The 18,901-nt window shown below is 42.1% G+C and overlaps 1 protein-coding gene across 1 annotated transcript in view; it reads right to left on the bottom strand.

Annotated features, from left to right (window-relative positions):
• cirop (ciliated left-right organizer metallopeptidase) overlaps positions 1–16,193 on the bottom strand; it is a gene marked incomplete at both ends in the record, with an annotated part of 47,227 nt that extends 31,034 nt beyond the window's left edge. Inside the window, 6 exons of the mRNA XM_084312176.1 lie at positions 1,164–1,248; positions 4,035–4,160; positions 7,937–8,086; positions 8,232–8,283; positions 15,637–15,730; positions 15,953–16,193. Coding sequence (XP_084168302.1) covers positions 1,164–1,248; positions 4,035–4,160; positions 7,937–8,086; positions 8,232–8,283; positions 15,637–15,730; positions 15,953–16,193 — 748 coding nt within the window. The remainder of the gene's footprint in view (positions 1–1,163; positions 1,249–4,034; positions 4,161–7,936; positions 8,087–8,231; positions 8,284–15,636; positions 15,731–15,952) is intronic.
• Between the last annotated feature and the right edge of the window lie 2,708 nt (positions 16,194–18,901).

Below are 18,901 nucleotides of genomic sequence, written 5' to 3'. Positions count from 1 at the left end.
ATACACCTGCTTATAATCTATATAACTCTGTATGGTAGCATGTACAATAATGCTGTGCACACCGTATATATATCTATCCACATCCGTCTGTACAAAACGGCATATCATCCTTTTTACATATCTGTAGATACTATATCTATATCTGTACATACCCCTTACCTTACTAGTTACGCTGCTGGCCAGTATGACTTACTACCATAGTGTCATTATACCTGTATCACTGTACATATTAATACTACAACTCTGTACATACATCTGATTAGCACTATACTCAGTAGTACGCATTTATTTTTTTGATCCACTTTTTCTCCTATTTTTCTATTTTTCTCCCATCCCAATTTAGCCGTGCCAATTCTCCCCTCCCCTGTCTTGAACGTTGCTCGCATATGCCCCCCACTGGCCGGTTGTAGGGAAGATAGAAGCCTTGCATCACATGTCCCCTCCGATACATGTGGAGGCAGCCTGTCACATCTTTTCACCTGCCAGCGCGGACTCTCATTTGGCAAGGTGTAACGTGTGGGAGGCTCACACTACCCCCGCCATTTTCCTGTCTCTGCTGTGCAGGCGTCCCCCAACCGACCTGTAGGAGGCGCTGTCCACAACGACCAGATTACCACCCATCGACTTCCACCCATCGACTTCCACCCGCTAACTCTGCCAATTGAGTTAGTATGACGGCCGGCCCAAGCCGGAGGCAACGCCGACAGCCGGAGTGGAACCCGGTGTCTCTTGCGTTGGTGACGAGCGCAATGTCCGCTGCGCCACCCAGCCGCCGCAGTAGTACTCATTTATATATCATTTATATATTTTATACCCAGTACATGTACATTGTATATTGCTGTTGCACTTTACTGTTACATTTGCATTCAGTTTGGATGCCATACCTCTTTGCATTGCACTGTACTTGTGCTGTATGATGACAATACATTGTAATCTAATCGAATCTAATTTCACTCACCGATCAATATGAATGCGATACATTCTTCAGCCCTATGGTGAATAGATTCAGTAGGAATACAGTACGACTTTGCTTTATAATCTAAGTAGCAAATAGGGCCAGGGCTCCAAACATCTGAACTATCCCTTTTAAGCAACAGAACGACACGAGACATGATACTGCTTGAAAGAAGGTTTAGTAAAAAACGTGGCTTGGGTTTAGAGACCTGGAGAGGAAGAGGAGCAGTCTCTCCAGGTGCCGAAGAGGTCTTTAGAGAAGCCCAGCACATGGAGCAGCTCATGGATCACAGTCTAGGAAAAAATACAGACAGCAAAAAAATATAACGGATGTTGATGTCAAATCCTCATTATCATTATATCCTTATTATTATCAGGGGAGGGGGCAGATGGTGGTGGTGGGGAGCCTACATATAATTAGATTTACATTTAGCAGACGCTTTTATCCGACTTACAGGTTTTGTACAACAAGTCAGCAGGAGGGGTACAACTCTGGCAGCTAAGGGTCAGTGATATTGCTCATCAAAAAGTGTCAAACTTGAGTGCATAGTAGTATAGACATATTAGCATAGCAGGTAGTAGTATAGGCATAGTAGATTATTTAGTAGAAAAGTACATAATAGTAAAGGACAGTAATGAATTATTATATGTAGGCTTATGCATCCTTCAAGTGTACTTTATCAAATTTAACCTAAACCACCTATTGTTCATAAGAGTGGAACTGGCTTTTTTGTTTTGTTTTTCAAATAAGCATTACACTACAACTCTTTCAGCTGAGTAACAATGTTCATCAAACAGTGCTGAAACTTGGGTGCTGCAGTATTGAGTGCATAGTAGTAAAGAAAGACATATTAGTATAGTAGGAGGAGTAATAATAATAATGCAGGACCTGTTGCAGAGGTCTTTATTCGGCATGCAACGACACTCAATGTTTTTTAGCGGTACACACAGCGGTTAGTTTAGCACACACATTGTGTGCATACACACCGGAACACACACGCATGCATTGTCTCTTTAGGATCGCTGATGCGATTTGTCTCTGCGATTAACCCATCCCGTCGTCCTTCCCCCCCCAAGGGCAGCCGGGAGCAGACAGGCGTCAACGTGAGCCGCGCCAGGGGACCAATCCAAGTGCTCCTGTCCGTCTTCGTCAAGGACGCCACAGCGTTAGCGATCTGTTGTTGTGCATGTTTTTCCATTGGGTTTATCTTATCGCGGGGGGAAACCCTTGCGAGCACGGGGAGAACATGCAAACTCCACACAGAAAGGCCTGGGAGATGGGGGAGCTCCAGTAGCTCACCGCATATCTCGGCGCCATTTCTGCGTCGGGGAAAACCGTGCTCGTCACGGATCTGGGGGACACGAGTTCGATTCCCGGACCCGCCGTCATTTCTCAGAATGTCTTCCCCTGCTCTACATCCCGTTTCAACCTGTTTCTGTCGGTCATACTTGCCAAAAAAAAAAAAAAAAAAAAACGATAAACGCTAAAAAATAAAGTTTAAAAAAAGAAAGGCCTGGGAGATACCCCACCTGGGTGCCTTTTCCTTAATGATAAGCAAGCAGTGCAAGAATGCGGAAGCATTCTACCGTAGTGGCGTGCGGTAATGCGCCTTTCATTTTCCGCCGCCCAGCGCCCGTGCGTGCACCGGCGGCAACGTGCTCGCTCAGGTGCGTGCGTGCGCCGGCGTGCTCGCGCGAGGTGCCCGCGCATGCGCATGAGATCCCGCCTTGGTTCGACACGAGCGGAGCTCAATATATATAAGTCACCGCCCCTTATTCAGTATCTAGAAATAGCTCAATTGGCAAGACTACATGGCTGTGGATCCTATGGCTCGTTTGCTGGCGAGTTCGAATCCCATCGAATATTTTTTTTTAACGTGATTTTTTTTTTTTACGTGTATTCTTTCGCCGGTTAAGGTTAGGCATGGTTAAGGTTAAGGTTAAGGTTAGGCATTGTTTCGGAGTTGGTTAAGGTTAGAACGGTTAAGTTTAGGCGCTGTTAAGGAGCTGGTTAAGGTTAGAGTTTGTCAAAGAGAATGGCAATATAATTTCTATGGTTAAGGTTAGGCATGGTTAAGGTTAAGGTTAAGGTTAGGCATTGTTTCGGAGTTGGTTAAGGTTAGAACGGTTAAGTTTAGGCGCTGTTAAGGAGCTGGTTAAGGTTAGAGTTTGTCAAAGAGAATGGCAATAGACAGCCTATTTCCGTGCGACAGCTCCCAAAGCGGGCCTGAAAAGAAAGGCGCTTTACCGTAGTGGCGTGCGGTGACGAATGCTTCCGCATTTTTGCACTGCTTGCTTATCATTAAGGTAGACGCCACCTGGGTACCTGGCATCATGGAAACCTGGTCCCCAAGCGGGAATCGAACCCTGGACCTTCTTGCTGTGAGGCGACAGTGTTAACCACTACACCACCGTGCCGCATGGTAGTATAGGGGCATTCAATTAGCATTAAAGGGGCACTTCACCGAAGAGATGCAATTTATTTTGCACATAATCTCACAAACATCCCAAGGTTCTAAACTGTTTTGCACACGTTCATTTCGTTTGACAGTTATTGAGAGTTAACTAGTTTGAATTTCTCCTCCTGTGATGTCGTCAGAGGACACTGAATCCTTGTGTTGTTAATTACAGCACCATGCAATTATGTAGATGAAAAAACAGCAATCCCAATTGCAATCTTTATAAAAAGAAACGTCCATTTACATGGTGCTGTAATTAACACAACACAAGAAGTCGTGTCCTCTGATGACATCACAGGAAGATAAGATAAGATATTCCTTTATTGATCCCCTTGGGGAAATTCAGGCATCATATCAGCATGGGGGAGGGGAGGTACAGGCTAATGCTAATAGTAGAAAGACATAAATACAGGCAATACAAATTATAGTATAGTATTGACACCCGAATTTCCCCAAGGGGATTAATAAAGGATAATCTTATTTTATAGTACAAGAGATAGGCTAGTGGTCCGTATCCACTTCCACTCATTTGTGCTAAGCAAGGCTAGCTTGCAGCCGGATAGCTTCCTTACTGAACGCGCAGAGAGGAAATTGGCGTCCATCTTCTTGTCCTCTCTTTACCTGTACGGTGGCCTGGTGGCTGTACTTCTCTCCGGTCAGTCTGTCCCGGCAGATAACCACCACCCCTGCCACGGGCCGGCCCTGGGAGCCTGTCTGGCAGTGGACTGCATAGGCCAACACACTGGGCTGGTGGGGAGAAGGGAAGGAAGGGCAGCAGACAGTGGTGACTTGAGGAACCACAAGGGGGCAGAACCACAAGGGGGAAGAACCACAAGGGGGAAGAACCACAAGGGGGAAGAACCACAAGGGGAAGAACCACAAGGGGAAGAACCACAAGGGGAAGAACCACAAGGGGGCAGAACCACAAGGGGCAGATGCTTCAATCTGTTTCCAGTTGTTCCACTTACTATAGAAATGTAGTTGCTAAAGAAAACATGGGACAATCCTTCCATAATTCTAAGCCTATGACTAAGCAATAACACATTAGGCTCTGAGTGTTATACCACACTATAATCACAGTAGTCTATACTATAGCATGACCTTGAGTGTTATTACTATTATACCACAGTATAATCACAGTAGTCTATAGCATGACCTTTAGTGCCATTACTATTATACCACCGTATAATCACAGTAGTCTATAGCATGACCTTTAGTGTTATTACTATTATACCACAGTATCAAGAATTATATAAATAACAAACATGGGACAGAAACATTTTGATAAAGGTTTTTGGTGGATTATGAGTTCAATTATATTGTTGTCGTGGATCCACTCTACATCGCCCTCAGTTTTCCTATGCTTTTTTAGTTGTTGTCCTTACTGTAGCTCCATTTATAAAAACATTACCTACCTACCTAGTACCTTAGATACTATTGTCACCATGTATATATATTTCATTACATTTATATATACATTCATACCAATTATTCGCCCATCTGAGGTTTCTCTCCTCCACGCCACCTATGGTGCTTTTTTTCCCATATTGCTAGGTTTGTCGTTCCTCATCTTCATTGGGTAAAGTCTGGGAGTGTCGTATATTTGGATTTTATGGTGTTTTTTGTTTTTGATCCACTTTTTCTCCTTATTTTTTCAATTTTTCTCCCATCCCAATTTCGTATTGCCAATTCTCCCCTCCCCTGTCTTGAACATTGCTAGACTATGCCTCCCACTGGTCGGCTGTAGTGAGGATAGAAGCCTTGCATCACGTGTCCCCAGCCTGTCGCATCTTTTCACCAGACAGCGCGGACTCTCAGTGGCGAGGAGTAACACGTGGGAGGCTCACGCTGCCCCCGATACTTCCCGTCTCTGCTGTGCAGGCGTCACCCAACCGACCTGTAGGAGTCGCTGTCCACAACGTCCAATCCCCACCCATCGACTTCCACCCGCTACCTCTGTCAATTGAGATAGTATGACGACTGGCCCAAGCCACAGGCAATGCTGACACCGGGATTCGAGACCGTAGTCTCTTGCATTGGTGACGAGCGCAATCTCCGCTACGCCACCCAGCCGTTTTTTTGTTTTTGATCTTTTGTGATGTTTCTTCTTGACTTGTACAAGAAGACTTAAGGCGCTCCCATAGTCCAGCAGACTGTACACAGAGCAGACTCCGCGGATGTCCGCGCGGACTCTTGAGCTTTGATCTCAGCGGACAGCAGACCCACAGGTGCGACGCTCCTATTTTCTGAGGCGCGGACATCCGCGCCGCTGACTTGGTGTCACACAAAACGCTGCTCGGCGTTTTGGTTGACATCGAACTGCATTTAATGTGACGCCGCGCGAGCGATTGGTGGCGCGAGGAGAGAGATGAGCCCGTGAAGCTCTTCTCTCTCTCTCTCTCTCTCTCTCTCTCTCTCTCTCTCTCGCTGATAATGTTCCCTCTGATCTGCCAGTACAGTAGAACAGACAGAATTGTGGGAAATGTAGTAAAACTGGTGCGAGAAATGTAGGAAATAGACCGCGGACGTCCGCTGAGATCTGCTCGACTATGAAAGCTCAAAGAGCCGCGCGGACATCCGCGGAGTCTGCTCTGTGTACAGTCTGCTGGACTATGGGAGCGCCTTATAGCCCATGGGGGCTATTCCATGTGATCTTGGACTATACAAATACATTTGATTTGATTTGTGATTAATGCAATATATATATATATATATATATATATATATATTGTCTGTGTTCATGGTTCCACGTGTCCATACTAATAAGATATTCCTTTATTGATCTCCTTGGGGAAATTCGGGAAGCCGTGTGTATGAATTCAGTCATTCAATCTTTATTTAATCTCAAAAGATCATTGAGAGCAGGCTCTCATTTACAATGACGTCGAGAGGAACAAAAATTCTTTTTTTATCTACTTTTTCTCCCCATTTTCTATTTTTCTCCCATCCCAATTTTGTATTATCCAATTCTACCCTCCCCTGTCTCGAACATTGTTAGACCATGCCTCCCACTGGTCGGCTGCAATGTGGACCAAACCTTGCATCACGTGTCCCCTCCGGTACACGAGGAGGCAGCCGTCGCATCTTTTCACCTGCACAGCGCGATCTCTCAGCGGCGAGAAGTAACGCGTGGGAGGCTCACGCTGCCCCCGTTGCTTCCTGATTCTGCTTTACAGGCGCACCAACCGACCTGTAGGAGTCGCTGTCCACAATGTCCGATCCACACCCACCGGCTTTCCCACCCCCTAATACTGCCAATTGTATTAGTATGAACGACCAGCCAAGCCGGAAGCAACGCCGAGAGCTGGGCTCGAGAGGAACAATACATGATATAAAAACTGAAAAGTCAATCAATTAAAGGTGACATGCATTATAAATTTCTTTTTTCAGTGTCTAGCATTGTATTATAGTAATAGGAGTTAGTATCAATGTGTTTGTGTCTCTAAATACCATATTGGCGGATTGCCGTCACCCTGGTCGAAAAAATCAGGTCATTCTGATTTGACTCGCATGGTGACGTCACGTGGCGAGGATGGAGCGGATAGTGATCCGATTGGCTCTGTGGTTGTAGCGCACCAAACGGGGTTTGACAGAGAGCGAGCGAGAGAGAGAGGGAGAATCAGATAGACCCTCGCGACAGAGCACACATACGCGCGCGTCCCGCTGTCGTTTCTCGGTCTGTCTCTCTCTCTCCCCCTCTCTATCTCTCGATTCGGGAGCATAAAACTAACGCTCCGTCTAGCGCGCGGCACAGTGGAAGACTTCCTCAAACGGGAGAGGGAGAGAGAAAGAGAAGGGGACCTGCGTACCTCGCACGCAGCTGTGTTTACACAGTTCTCTCTCTCTCTCTGCCACTCGCAGACTGTGTGGATGACTGTCACTGAAAGTGCTTATGGGCGGAGCCCAGCCAATAACAGGCTGAAATCTTGAGGCTGGAAAATGATGCTTTTGAGTACTCCATTAGAAATATAAAACAATGATTTGTTTTTAAATAAACCTTACAGATGTCTTCCATAGACTCACAGGAATTGTGTAAAGTTGCCCAAATAGTGCTAGGAATAGCAATGCAGGTCCCCTTTAAACAATTCAAATAAATTAAAACAACTACAGACTGGGGTGAAATGGTTGGGTATTATAGATTTAAACTGACCAATGGATATTAAAGTATTGAGTTTTAAGGTGTTTTGCAAAACATTCCACGTGTTCTCCAGAAGCTCTGTAGGCTTCCAGTCCAGTAATGACATGATGTAGGCTGGAACCTCATCCATAATGGCTTTATAGAGAAATAGATGAATTGATGTGATCATGTAGGAATGGGGAGTTGCTAGGTTACAAGTGAATTATTGTGAGTTTTTGGCATTTGTCGGAAGATGTCCCAGCCCATCACCATTTGAGGTCTGAACTAATATATGATTCCATATTATCTACCCATAATGACCGAATTCTGACAGTGATACTAACAGAGTCCATGTACTGTATACTTTGTGTACTAACACACATTATATCCCAGTGACACACCTCACCTCAGCTTTACACTTGTCAGTGCTCCACGTGTGAAGGTAAAGCAGGAAGTCAGCATCGGGAAGTCCCGCCCCCTCGGGTCTGAGCTCAGTCCTGATTGGTGAATCAGGCTGTGGATACACAGCGCAGCCACCCAAGTGGTCGTCTGGGATCTGTCGATATCAGCAAATGATGATTTAGTGGCGTGTGTAACCATGTATTTACTGGCCTCTCTAACGTAGAATTGGACTACTATACATCTTTTTGTTCATGTCTGTTATATGCAGATGAAGTCACAATTCACATGTTTATACTCACTATCACATCAAGGCAGGTCTCGTTTCTGTAGTGGTCATTGGCTCTACCACACCTGAACAGAAACACATGCAGTGATACATATGTATACAGTAGTTAGTACATCATGCAGTGATATATATGTATACATGCAGTGATACATATGTATACAGTAGTACAACATGCAGTGATATATATTTTGCAGTGATACATATGTATTAGAGGTGTAACGGTACATGTATTCGTCCCGCGACTTCACGGTACGGACGTGACGGTTCGGTACACGATGAATACGTCTCATATGACACTATAGGTAAAACTAGGGTTGCACATTTTATAAATGTATGCTCAATATCTTTACTTTACACTGGCTTACTTTGATATTTAACATTGAATAGCAAGCTTGTATTGCCACATTTAGATGACGAATAAAACGTTGAAGCATGTAAAGGCATGATGACAAGCGGACAGAACAAATTAACAACCGTGCGGCGCACTCTGCACTGCGCTGTTTCTCCCCTCCTCCCTTCCCCTCCCCTTTACTACAGGTGTCCCTGAAACAAAACCATGAATGAATGATATGTTTGTAATTGTAACGCAGCAGGGTCATTACAATAGGCTGAAAATGTCTAGGGCTGACCTTCGAAGCTTTTTTTGGCAATCGAAGCTTCGGGGCCGAGCTTCGATTTTAATTCGAAGCTTCAAATCTTTTTTTTTTTTTTATTATGTTGTGGGACTTGTACAGCACTTTCGTAAACTTTGTAGTTTTTAAATGTGCTCTATAAATAAAGTGGATTGGATTAATGAATTAAGTAGCCCCTTTCGTGACTGTGACGCAGCCAACAAGGTTTCACTCGGCTGTGTGATTTAATTCAAGGTGGATCGCAAGGTCCTGATTCTACATGGTCCGGCAATGTAGACCTTGTAGACTCCACTACAGACCAATTATCAGTGAATGTTCATGCATTTTTAAGAAGGGCTACTTCCACAAAAAAACAAAGAACTCACCAAAACATCTCAGTAGCACCTTATCTAAATGTTCTATTTCATATATGGAGATTCATATTTATTTATGTATTGCATGCATTTCTACATTTTATTTCCTATTTTGTTTATTCATCCCAGTATCTTTCTTTCTTATGTGTGGAATTCTACAAGGCATGTAGGTGTATATGTGTTTGAGGATAATATCCTTCAAACAGGCAATAGTGATGATATAATTTTGGCAGTGCTGAGCTGGGTTACTTTCCTCCAGTGTATTTGTCCCCCGGCCCCACCCAATGGCCCCATGCGCGCGCACACACACACACACACACACAAAAATCGAAGTAAAAAAAATTGAAATTCTTTTTTTATTTATTTTTTTTTAACTTCGATTTTTTTTTAATGTTCGAAGCTTGTGCCATCGAACGAAGCTTCGAAGCTTCGAAGGATTTAAGACAGCCCTAAAAATGTCCATCCTTTTCTTGTTCGCCCAATAATGTTAACCAATGGAAAGACACACACACACACACCAACATTCTCCAACGCCGAGCTGCTGATGTGTTTAAATCCAAAATATTGATAAATCCTCTGCCATTGTTGTGTAACATGTCATGTCTTCTCTAGAGTCTTCTTTCTCTGCTTCACGTGAAGTTACATCTACTCTAGAAGTGAAACTGAAACTTAAAACGCGTACACCGGTGGGGGGTGGGGGCGGTAAGGCAATTAATTTACTCAGTGGATTCCTGAACACAGAATGACACTAGTATCACTGACTACCGTGGCAAGCCTAGGTGGAACTAAGTATCCTATTATTTTCCTGTTATACAGTAGTACATGGTGCAGTGATATATATGTATACAGTAGTACATGATGCAGTGATATATATGTATACAGTAGTACATGATGCAGTGATATATATGTATACAGTAGTACATGATGCAGTTATATATGTATACAGTAGTACACGATGCAGTTATATATGTATACAGTAGTACATGATGCAGTTATATATGTATACAGTAGTACACGATGCAGTTATATATGTATACAGTAGTACATGATGCAGTGATATATATGTATACAGTAGTACACGATGCAGTTATATATGTATACAGTAGTACATGATGCAGTTATATATGTATACAGTAGTACATGATGCAGTTATATATGTATACAGTAGTACATGATGCAGTTATATATGTATACAGTAGTACACGATGCAGTTATATATGTATACAGTAGTACACGATGCAGTTATATATAAATGGCTGCTTTTTTATATAGCGCTTTTATCCAAAGCGCTTTACAATTTGTTACTCACATTTTTACCCATTCACTCACACATTCACTCACACATTCACACACCGACGGCGGAGGCAACCATGCAAGGTGCCAACCTGCTCATCGGGAGCAATTAGGGGTTAAGTGTCTTGCTCAAGGACACATCGACACGCTGCCCGGGAGGAGCGGGAATCGAACCGGGAACCTCCGGATTGCCAGACGACTGCTCTACCTCCCGAGCCACTGTCGCCCCAATATATGTATACAGTAGTACATGATGCAGTTATATATGTATATACAGTAGTACATGATGCAGTGATATATATGTATACAGTAGTACATGATGCAGTGATGCATAAATAGTAGTACATGATGCAGTGATATATATGTATACAGTAGTACATGATGCAGTGATGCATAAATAGTAGTACATGATGCAGTGATATATATGTATACAGTAGTACATGATGCAGTTATATATGTATACAGCAGTACACGATGCAGTTATATATGTATACAGTAGTACATGATGCAGTGATGCATAAATAGTAGTACATGATGCAGTTATATATGTATACAGTAGTACATGATGCAGTGATATATATGTATACAGTAGTACATGATGCAGTGATATATATGTATACAGTAGTACATGATGCAGTTATATATATGTATACAGTAGTACACGATGCAGTTATATATGTATACAGTAGTACACGATGCAGTTATATATGTATACAGTAGTACATGATGCAGTTATATATGTATACAGTAGTACACGATGCAGTGATGCATAAATAGTAGTACATGATGCAGTGATATATATGTATACAGTAGTACATGATGCAGTGATGCATAAATAGTAGTACATGATGCAGTGATATATATGTATACAGTAGTACATGATGCAGTTATATATATGTATACAGTAGTACATGATGCAGTGATATATATGTATACAGTAGTACATGATGCAGTGATATATATGTATACAGTAGTACATGATGCAGTGATGCATAAATAGTAGTACATGATGCAGTGATATATATGTATACAGTAGTACATGATGCAGTTATATATGTATACAGTAGTACATGATGCAGTGATATATATGTATACAGTAGTACATGATGCAGTGATATATATGTATACAGTAGTACATGATGCAGTGATATATATGTATACAGTAGTACATGATGCAGTGATATATATGTATACAGTAGTACATGATGCAGTTATATATATGTATACAGTAGTACATGATGCAGTGATATATATGTATACAGTAGTACATGATGCAGTGATATATATGTATACAGTAGTACATGATGCAGTTATATATGTATACAGTAGTACATGATGCAGTGATGCATAAATAGTAGTACATGATGCAGTTATATATGTATACAGTAGTACATGATGCAGTGATATATATGTATACAGTAGTACATGATGCAGTGATATATATGTATACAGTAGTACATGATGCAGTTATATATATGTATACAGTAGTACATGATGCAGTGATATATATGTATACAGTAGTACATGATGCAGTGATGCATAAATAGTAGTACATGATGCAGTGATATATATGTATACAGTAGTACATGATGCAGTGATATATATGTATACAGTAGTACATGATGCAGTTATATATGTATACAGTAGTACATGATGCAGTGATATATATGTATACAGTAGTACATGATGCAGTTATATATGTATATACAGTAGTACATGATGCAGTGATATATATGTATACAGTAGTACATGATGCAGTGATGCATAAATAGTAGTACATGATGCAGTGATATATATGTATACAGTAGTACATGATGCAGTGATATATATGTATACAGTAGTACATGATGCAGTGATATATGTATACAGTAGTACATGATGCAGTTATATATGTATACAGTAGTACATGATGCAGTTATATATGTATATACAGTAGTACATGATGCAGTGATATATATGTATACAGTAGTACATGATGCAGTGATGCATAAATAGTAGTACATGATGCAGTGATATATATGTATACAGTAGTACATGATGCAGTGATATATATGTATACAGTAGTACATGATGCAGTGATATATGTATACAGTAGTACACGATGCAGTTATATATGTATACAGTAGTACATGATGCAGTGATATATATGTATACAGTAGTACATGATGCAGTGATGCATAAATAGTAGTACATGATGCAGTGATATATATGTATACAGTAGTACATGATGCAGTGATATATATGTATACAGTAGTACATGATGCAGTGATATATATGTATACAGTAGTACATGATGCAGTTATATATGTATACAGTAGTACATGATGCAGTGATATATATGTATACAGTAGTACATGATGCAGTTATATATGTATACAGTAGTACATGATGCAGTGATATATATGTATACAGTAGTACATGATGCAGTTATATATGTATACAGTAGTACATGATGCAGTGATATATATGTATACAGTAGTACATGATGCAGTTATATATGTATACAGTAGTACATGATGCAGTTATATATGTATACAGTAGTACATGATGCAGTTATATATGTATACAGTAGTACATGATGCAGTTATATATATGTATACAGTAGTACATGATGCAGTGATATATATGTATACAGTAGTACATGATGCAGTGATGCATAAATAGTAGTACATGATGCAGTGATATATATGTATACAGTAGTACACGATGCAGTTATATATGTATACAGTAGTACATGATGCAGTGATGCATAAATAGTAGTACATGATGCAGTTATATATGTATACAGTAGTACATGATGCAGTGATATATATGTATACAGTAGTACATGATGCAGTGATATATATGTATACAGTAGTACATGATGCAGTTATATATATGTATACAGTAGTACATGATGCAGTTATATATATGTATACAGTAGTACATGATGCAGTTATATATATGTATACAGTAGTACATGATGCAGTTATATATATGTATATAGTAGTACATGATGCAGTTATATATATGTATACAGTAGTACATGATGCAGTGATATATATGTATACAGTAGTACATGATGCAGTGATGCATAAATAGTAGTACATGATGCAGTGATATATATGTATACAGTAGTACATGATGCAGTGATATATATGTATACAGTAGTACATGATGCAGTTATATATATGTATACAGTAGTACATGATGCAGTTATATATATGTATACAGTAGTACATGATGCAGTTATATATATGTATACAGTAGTACATGATGCAGTGATATATATGTATACAGTAGTACATGATGCAGTGATGCATAAATAGTAGTACATGATGCAGTGATATATATGTATACAGTAGTACATGATGCAGTGATATATATGTATACAGTAGTACATGATGCAGTGATATATATGTATACAGTAGTACATCCAGGCACATGAGGTAAATGGCTCAGACAGGTTTCTTTGCAGGGAGGGGTCAGAGTAACCGAGTAGCCCTACCTGAAGCCTAGTAAGCCTAATATCTCCCTTGGCCTGAGGCCTAGTAAGCTGAATATCTTGGCCTGAGGCCTAGTAAGCCTAATATCTCCCTTGGCCTGAGGCCTAGTAAGCTGAATATCTTGGCCTGAAGCCTAGTAAGCCTAATATCTCCCTTGGCCTGAAGCCTAGTAAGCCTAATATCTTGGCCTGAAGCCTAGTAAGCTGAATATCTTGGCCTGAAGCCTAGTAAGCCTAATATCTCCCTTGGCCTGAGGCCTAGTAAGCTGAATATCTTGGCCTGAAGCCTAGTAAGCCTAATATCTCCCTTGGCCTGAGGCCTAGTAAGCTGAATATCTTGGCCTGAAGCCTAGTAAGCCTAATATCTCCCTTGGCCTGAGGCCTAGTAAGCCTAATATCTTGGCCTGAAGCCTAGTAAGCTGAATATCTCCCTCAGGCTGAAGTCTAACACCCCTTCCTGACAGGCAGCGACGCGAGCGAGCGTGATTGCGAAAATGATTAAAATGCATTCGTTTCAATCAGACTATCCTGACCTGCCGCGAGCGACAGCGAACTGAGCAGCGATGTCGTCCACCCCTCAGATATTCGCTCGCTGTGTCTCTAGTTGAGCGATTACGTGGCCGAGTCCCGCCCCTAAACACTTTTTATTGGTCAAGAATCGCAGGCTGCTTTGCCCCCCCCCCCCCCCACGTGTGCTTCCAGGTAACACACACACACACACAGACACACTCGGACACGCGCCGCCTCATATCAGGACAGTGTCGCGCGCGATTTCGTCTCCAGTTCGCTCGCTCGCTCCCTGTCAGGAACCGGTGTAATATCTGCCTTGGCCTGAAGCCTAGTAAGTCTAACATCTCGCTTGGCCAGGGTGGATTCCCCATTAGCTGAGAATCCAGACAGGTTACACACTAGGGGTGGGAATCACCAGTTTCATCATGATACGATACGATATCGATTCTTTGGACAACGATACGATATTTGCCGATATCACAAAGTCTCCCACGATACAATACGATACGATTAGATTCAGGTGCCTGCAATCGATATGAGATGATATCATATGCCCATTTAACACAATCAGTAACATTTAGATCAAAAAAAAAAAGGTAATGAAAATATCATTTGACATTTGTATTTTTGAGCTCTTCCAGACATTTAAAGGAAAATCAATCTATTGTTTTTAATACAAATAGACCTCCTGTTCACTGTAAAGTGCCACGTTTTTATATATTGAGCTTTAAACTTTAAGCTACATTTTTTGGAACTCAAAACTCACAACCTCCCTCTCCCAAACCGTTCCTACAACAATTTGTTGATGTTGCATGATCATGTATAGGCCTACATTTATTATGTATTATATTGTTTATGTTTAAATAACATTTAAACATCAAACTCCTCTGACCTCATCTGGTCTTTCCAAAGACGCGCGCACACACACACACACAGAAAGGGAGAATGCTATGCTGTAACATCTACACACACGGAGCTACTGCTGTTGTTCTTGGGCGGATATGAGACTCGCCACAGGATTTTCAAAATAAGAGTATCGATATGAATCGATCTTATTACATCGCATCGATCCGATTCGATTGTTGATAATTACATCGATGTATCGATCTGGATCGATGTATCGTCCCACCCCTATTACACACACACCTGTTGTAGTTGGCGGTACTGGAGTCCCTCCAGTGGGACATGCAGTATTTGTTGATGTCTCGGCTGAGCAGCAAACGGCCAGGAACCCTGTTCACTGTTGAGACACAAGAGAACATCCATAACCTGGTTAGAATCCACGCGCCCCACACACACACGCGCCCCACACACACACATGCCCACAACCACTCCCATCTGCATCCATATATGATATTAGTGTAGTTGGACCACTTATCAGACAGCCAGACAGATACAGAGAGACAGATAAAGAGAGAGAGAGAGAGAGATTCCTTCCTATCCTCATTAGTCATTACTGCACCTGACAACAGAGAGGACACAACCCCAACAGCTTCCTCGACCGACAACTCCAGCCGCGTGCTCTCGGCCTGTGATAAGAAGACCGAGCCGCTCTCCCTCGGAACCCACGTCCGAATCCTGAGTGGCTGTGGTGGTGGTGGCGAGTCTCGCTCTGCGGGCCTCCTCCTGGTCCGTCTCAACGGTCGAGGTGATGATGACGCATCCTGTCCAGGAAGATGAGTGTATTTCGACTCATCCTCCATACCAGGCGCCTGTGTGCGTTCCGCTTCCCGCCACGCAGGGGCACCAGCCGGTCTGGGCCAGGTCTCGCTGGGTGGCCCGTCTCGGCGTGTGGGTGTAGTCGTCGTGACCACCCTGACTTGAGACTGGACCTCATCAAAGATGCACTTCCCCAGCAGGGGCCCGGGGAGCTCAGCGGTCGCCGCCAGCAGCATCCACACCCAGAGCCTCTGGAAGGGAGGCGAGGCCATAATTATGGCTGCAGCATCTGGTGCTCATCTGAGGGTCAGGGCAGAGAAGGGTGGTCAACCCGTGTGTGTGATATTTTAACTTAGAAACGTGCCCATATGAATGAATGAATGACTTATTTATATAGCACCCTTAACAGCACGAGTGCACTACAGCTTAGTATATATAAAAATAAATAAATAAAACACAACTAAATAAAATCTGAAATAAATGACAACAACAGACAGCAGTTAAAAAAAACAGTGAAACCAGATTAAAAAAAAAAAAAGTAGAATAAAATAATTTGGATAAAATCATGAGTCACTAATTAAAAAACAAACTATAGGACATATGTCCTTTCTTGTGCCACAAGTTGTGGTACACAGACACCTCCAGATCACCATGGCCATTTTTGGAACGCACCGATTTGTGATTTCGTTAAGTGATATCCGAGAAGAGAAACGATACCAGTGCGTGAACGCAACTGTAGCCCCATCTGCCACGCTCGTCTCAAATTAAAGTTATCCAAGTATGCCTCAAGTCAACACATTGGAGTGTTTTCCACCTTGCAGCCTGGTACACATCGACATCGACTTTTTTTTAATACATCAATTACATTCTGCAGTAGACATTTTTTTTTATCCTAACGTCACGTTATTGTTATTATACCTGGGAGGAGTGAGCGCTCCACCTTGTCCTCCACCTTCAGGCGTCTTCATTGATATCGTCCAAGTGTCGATGTCAAGAGTCAAGACAGGCACGTGTGATTAAAGAAATGAAGTTTAGATGTTGTGTGTATCTTCTATTCTTCTTACTGCACGCGTTACAGTCGCGTCCCGTGCCGCCCCCCCCCCCCCCCAAACTCTACTCTCGTTTTTTAATTTATGCAAAAAGACACCTCTGCGGCTCTGCGCCCAACGCACCTGGCGCCACCCCTTTCTAAAACGACTATTGCCATTTGTTTCTACAGTAGGCTCATTGGCACCGGTGGCCAAGGTTCAGGGGACCAGTTTCAATATCAAATATGGGGCCCTCAACTTATACAACCCCCTCTCCATTTACAGGAGAATGTAAAGCGGGCCATGGACATAAACTAAATACCTTCCTGATGCGCAAATTCACTCTGACAAATCCATGTGTAAGTGTAACTGCTCTCAGGAAATTCTCTACGAGACATTTTCTCTTAACTTTTCAGCCCTAAAACCTTAATGCTACAGTGGCATGTCATATACAGAATGAAACAAGTTATGAGGTTTCTGGAGATATGATGCATTATATTCTCTCACCCAGAATCACAATAGGAAGCCAACGAAAATATGTTTTAGGAGAATTTGTGCATCAGTCGGGTAACTAGCACGACACACGGCTGAACCGTGGGGGTTTCCTTTACCTGGTTAATGTCAGACTCAGGACAGGAGCAAGGTTTCTTCTACAAACTGAAAGGTTTGATCAGTGAAGTTTGGTAAACATCTTTCTGTGTTGGTGATGTTGCCTTTTCAAGCGTTTGAATCATACATCAGTTATCCACATTGGCACAGTGCACACATTTGCTTGTCAATCCAGGGTGCGTTTGTTTCGTCAATCTAGTAGGCGGGGTTCATTTCAATTGAAATGGGTGAAACATGGCTATGCTCATTGTCCTTGAGAAGTTGCTGTGATTTCACTCTGGATTTATCTAGCATACAAAGAACAATGCCGTAAACAAGCCTTTCATGTCTCTGTTCATTTGAGGTGTTACACTACTACACTTCCCGACCCCCCCCCCCCCCCCCACACACAAATAAATTCACCCCTGTATTAGCAATAAGGCAGCCTGTTCGTTTTATGGAACAGATTGATATACATAGCAGAGTCGAGTTGCTAGGAACATATTCAACTTGATTGATTGATTGAAAACTTTATTAACAGATTGCAGAATGGGTACAATACAGTACAGCTCAATACACACAATTGTTAAGGGGATGCAGACCAGAGAAAGACTTTCGTCTTGTTTACATCAGGGTCCCCCATTTTCAATTCATCAGGACATGTATGACATACATGACATACAGATATTCAGTACTGCTACATCTATACATTTATGACGTACCAGATTTGCAAATACAGTACTGTTTGTGATACAGAAGGAGTCAAGAAAAGGGAGTATATACATTTGACGTAGAAACTGTACATTGGAGGAGGTTGGGTGGGGTTGTGTGGGGGGGGGGGGGGTTGGGTACATTGGGATATTGTCAACCATACTGGGTAATTTACATTGGAGGTGGTTGAGGGGGGGGGAAACACTGTATAAACAAGCAAAACTGTACATTAAGGGGGGGGCTGGGATGTAACTGTAAAAGGTGCATGGGCAAGTGAGATAGAAGACACTCAGCGAAATTGGAGCATCTTAACTTTTCCAGAATGTAATCATCTCCTTGGAAGCCGTGTCTAACATACATCAGATTAAATAGTCACAGGAAATACTACATAAACCAAAATTAAGAACATTTAGTACGATAAAAAG

The sequence above is a fragment of the Notolepis coatsorum genome (assembly GCF_963971535.1).
Source record: "Notolepis coatsorum genome assembly, chromosome: 4".
NCBI classification, from domain to species: Eukaryota; Metazoa; Chordata; class Actinopteri; order Aulopiformes; family Paralepididae; genus Notolepis; species Notolepis coatsorum.
The sequence above is the reverse complement of the archived record's forward strand: the minus strand, read 5'-3'. Positions and strand labels throughout refer to the sequence as shown.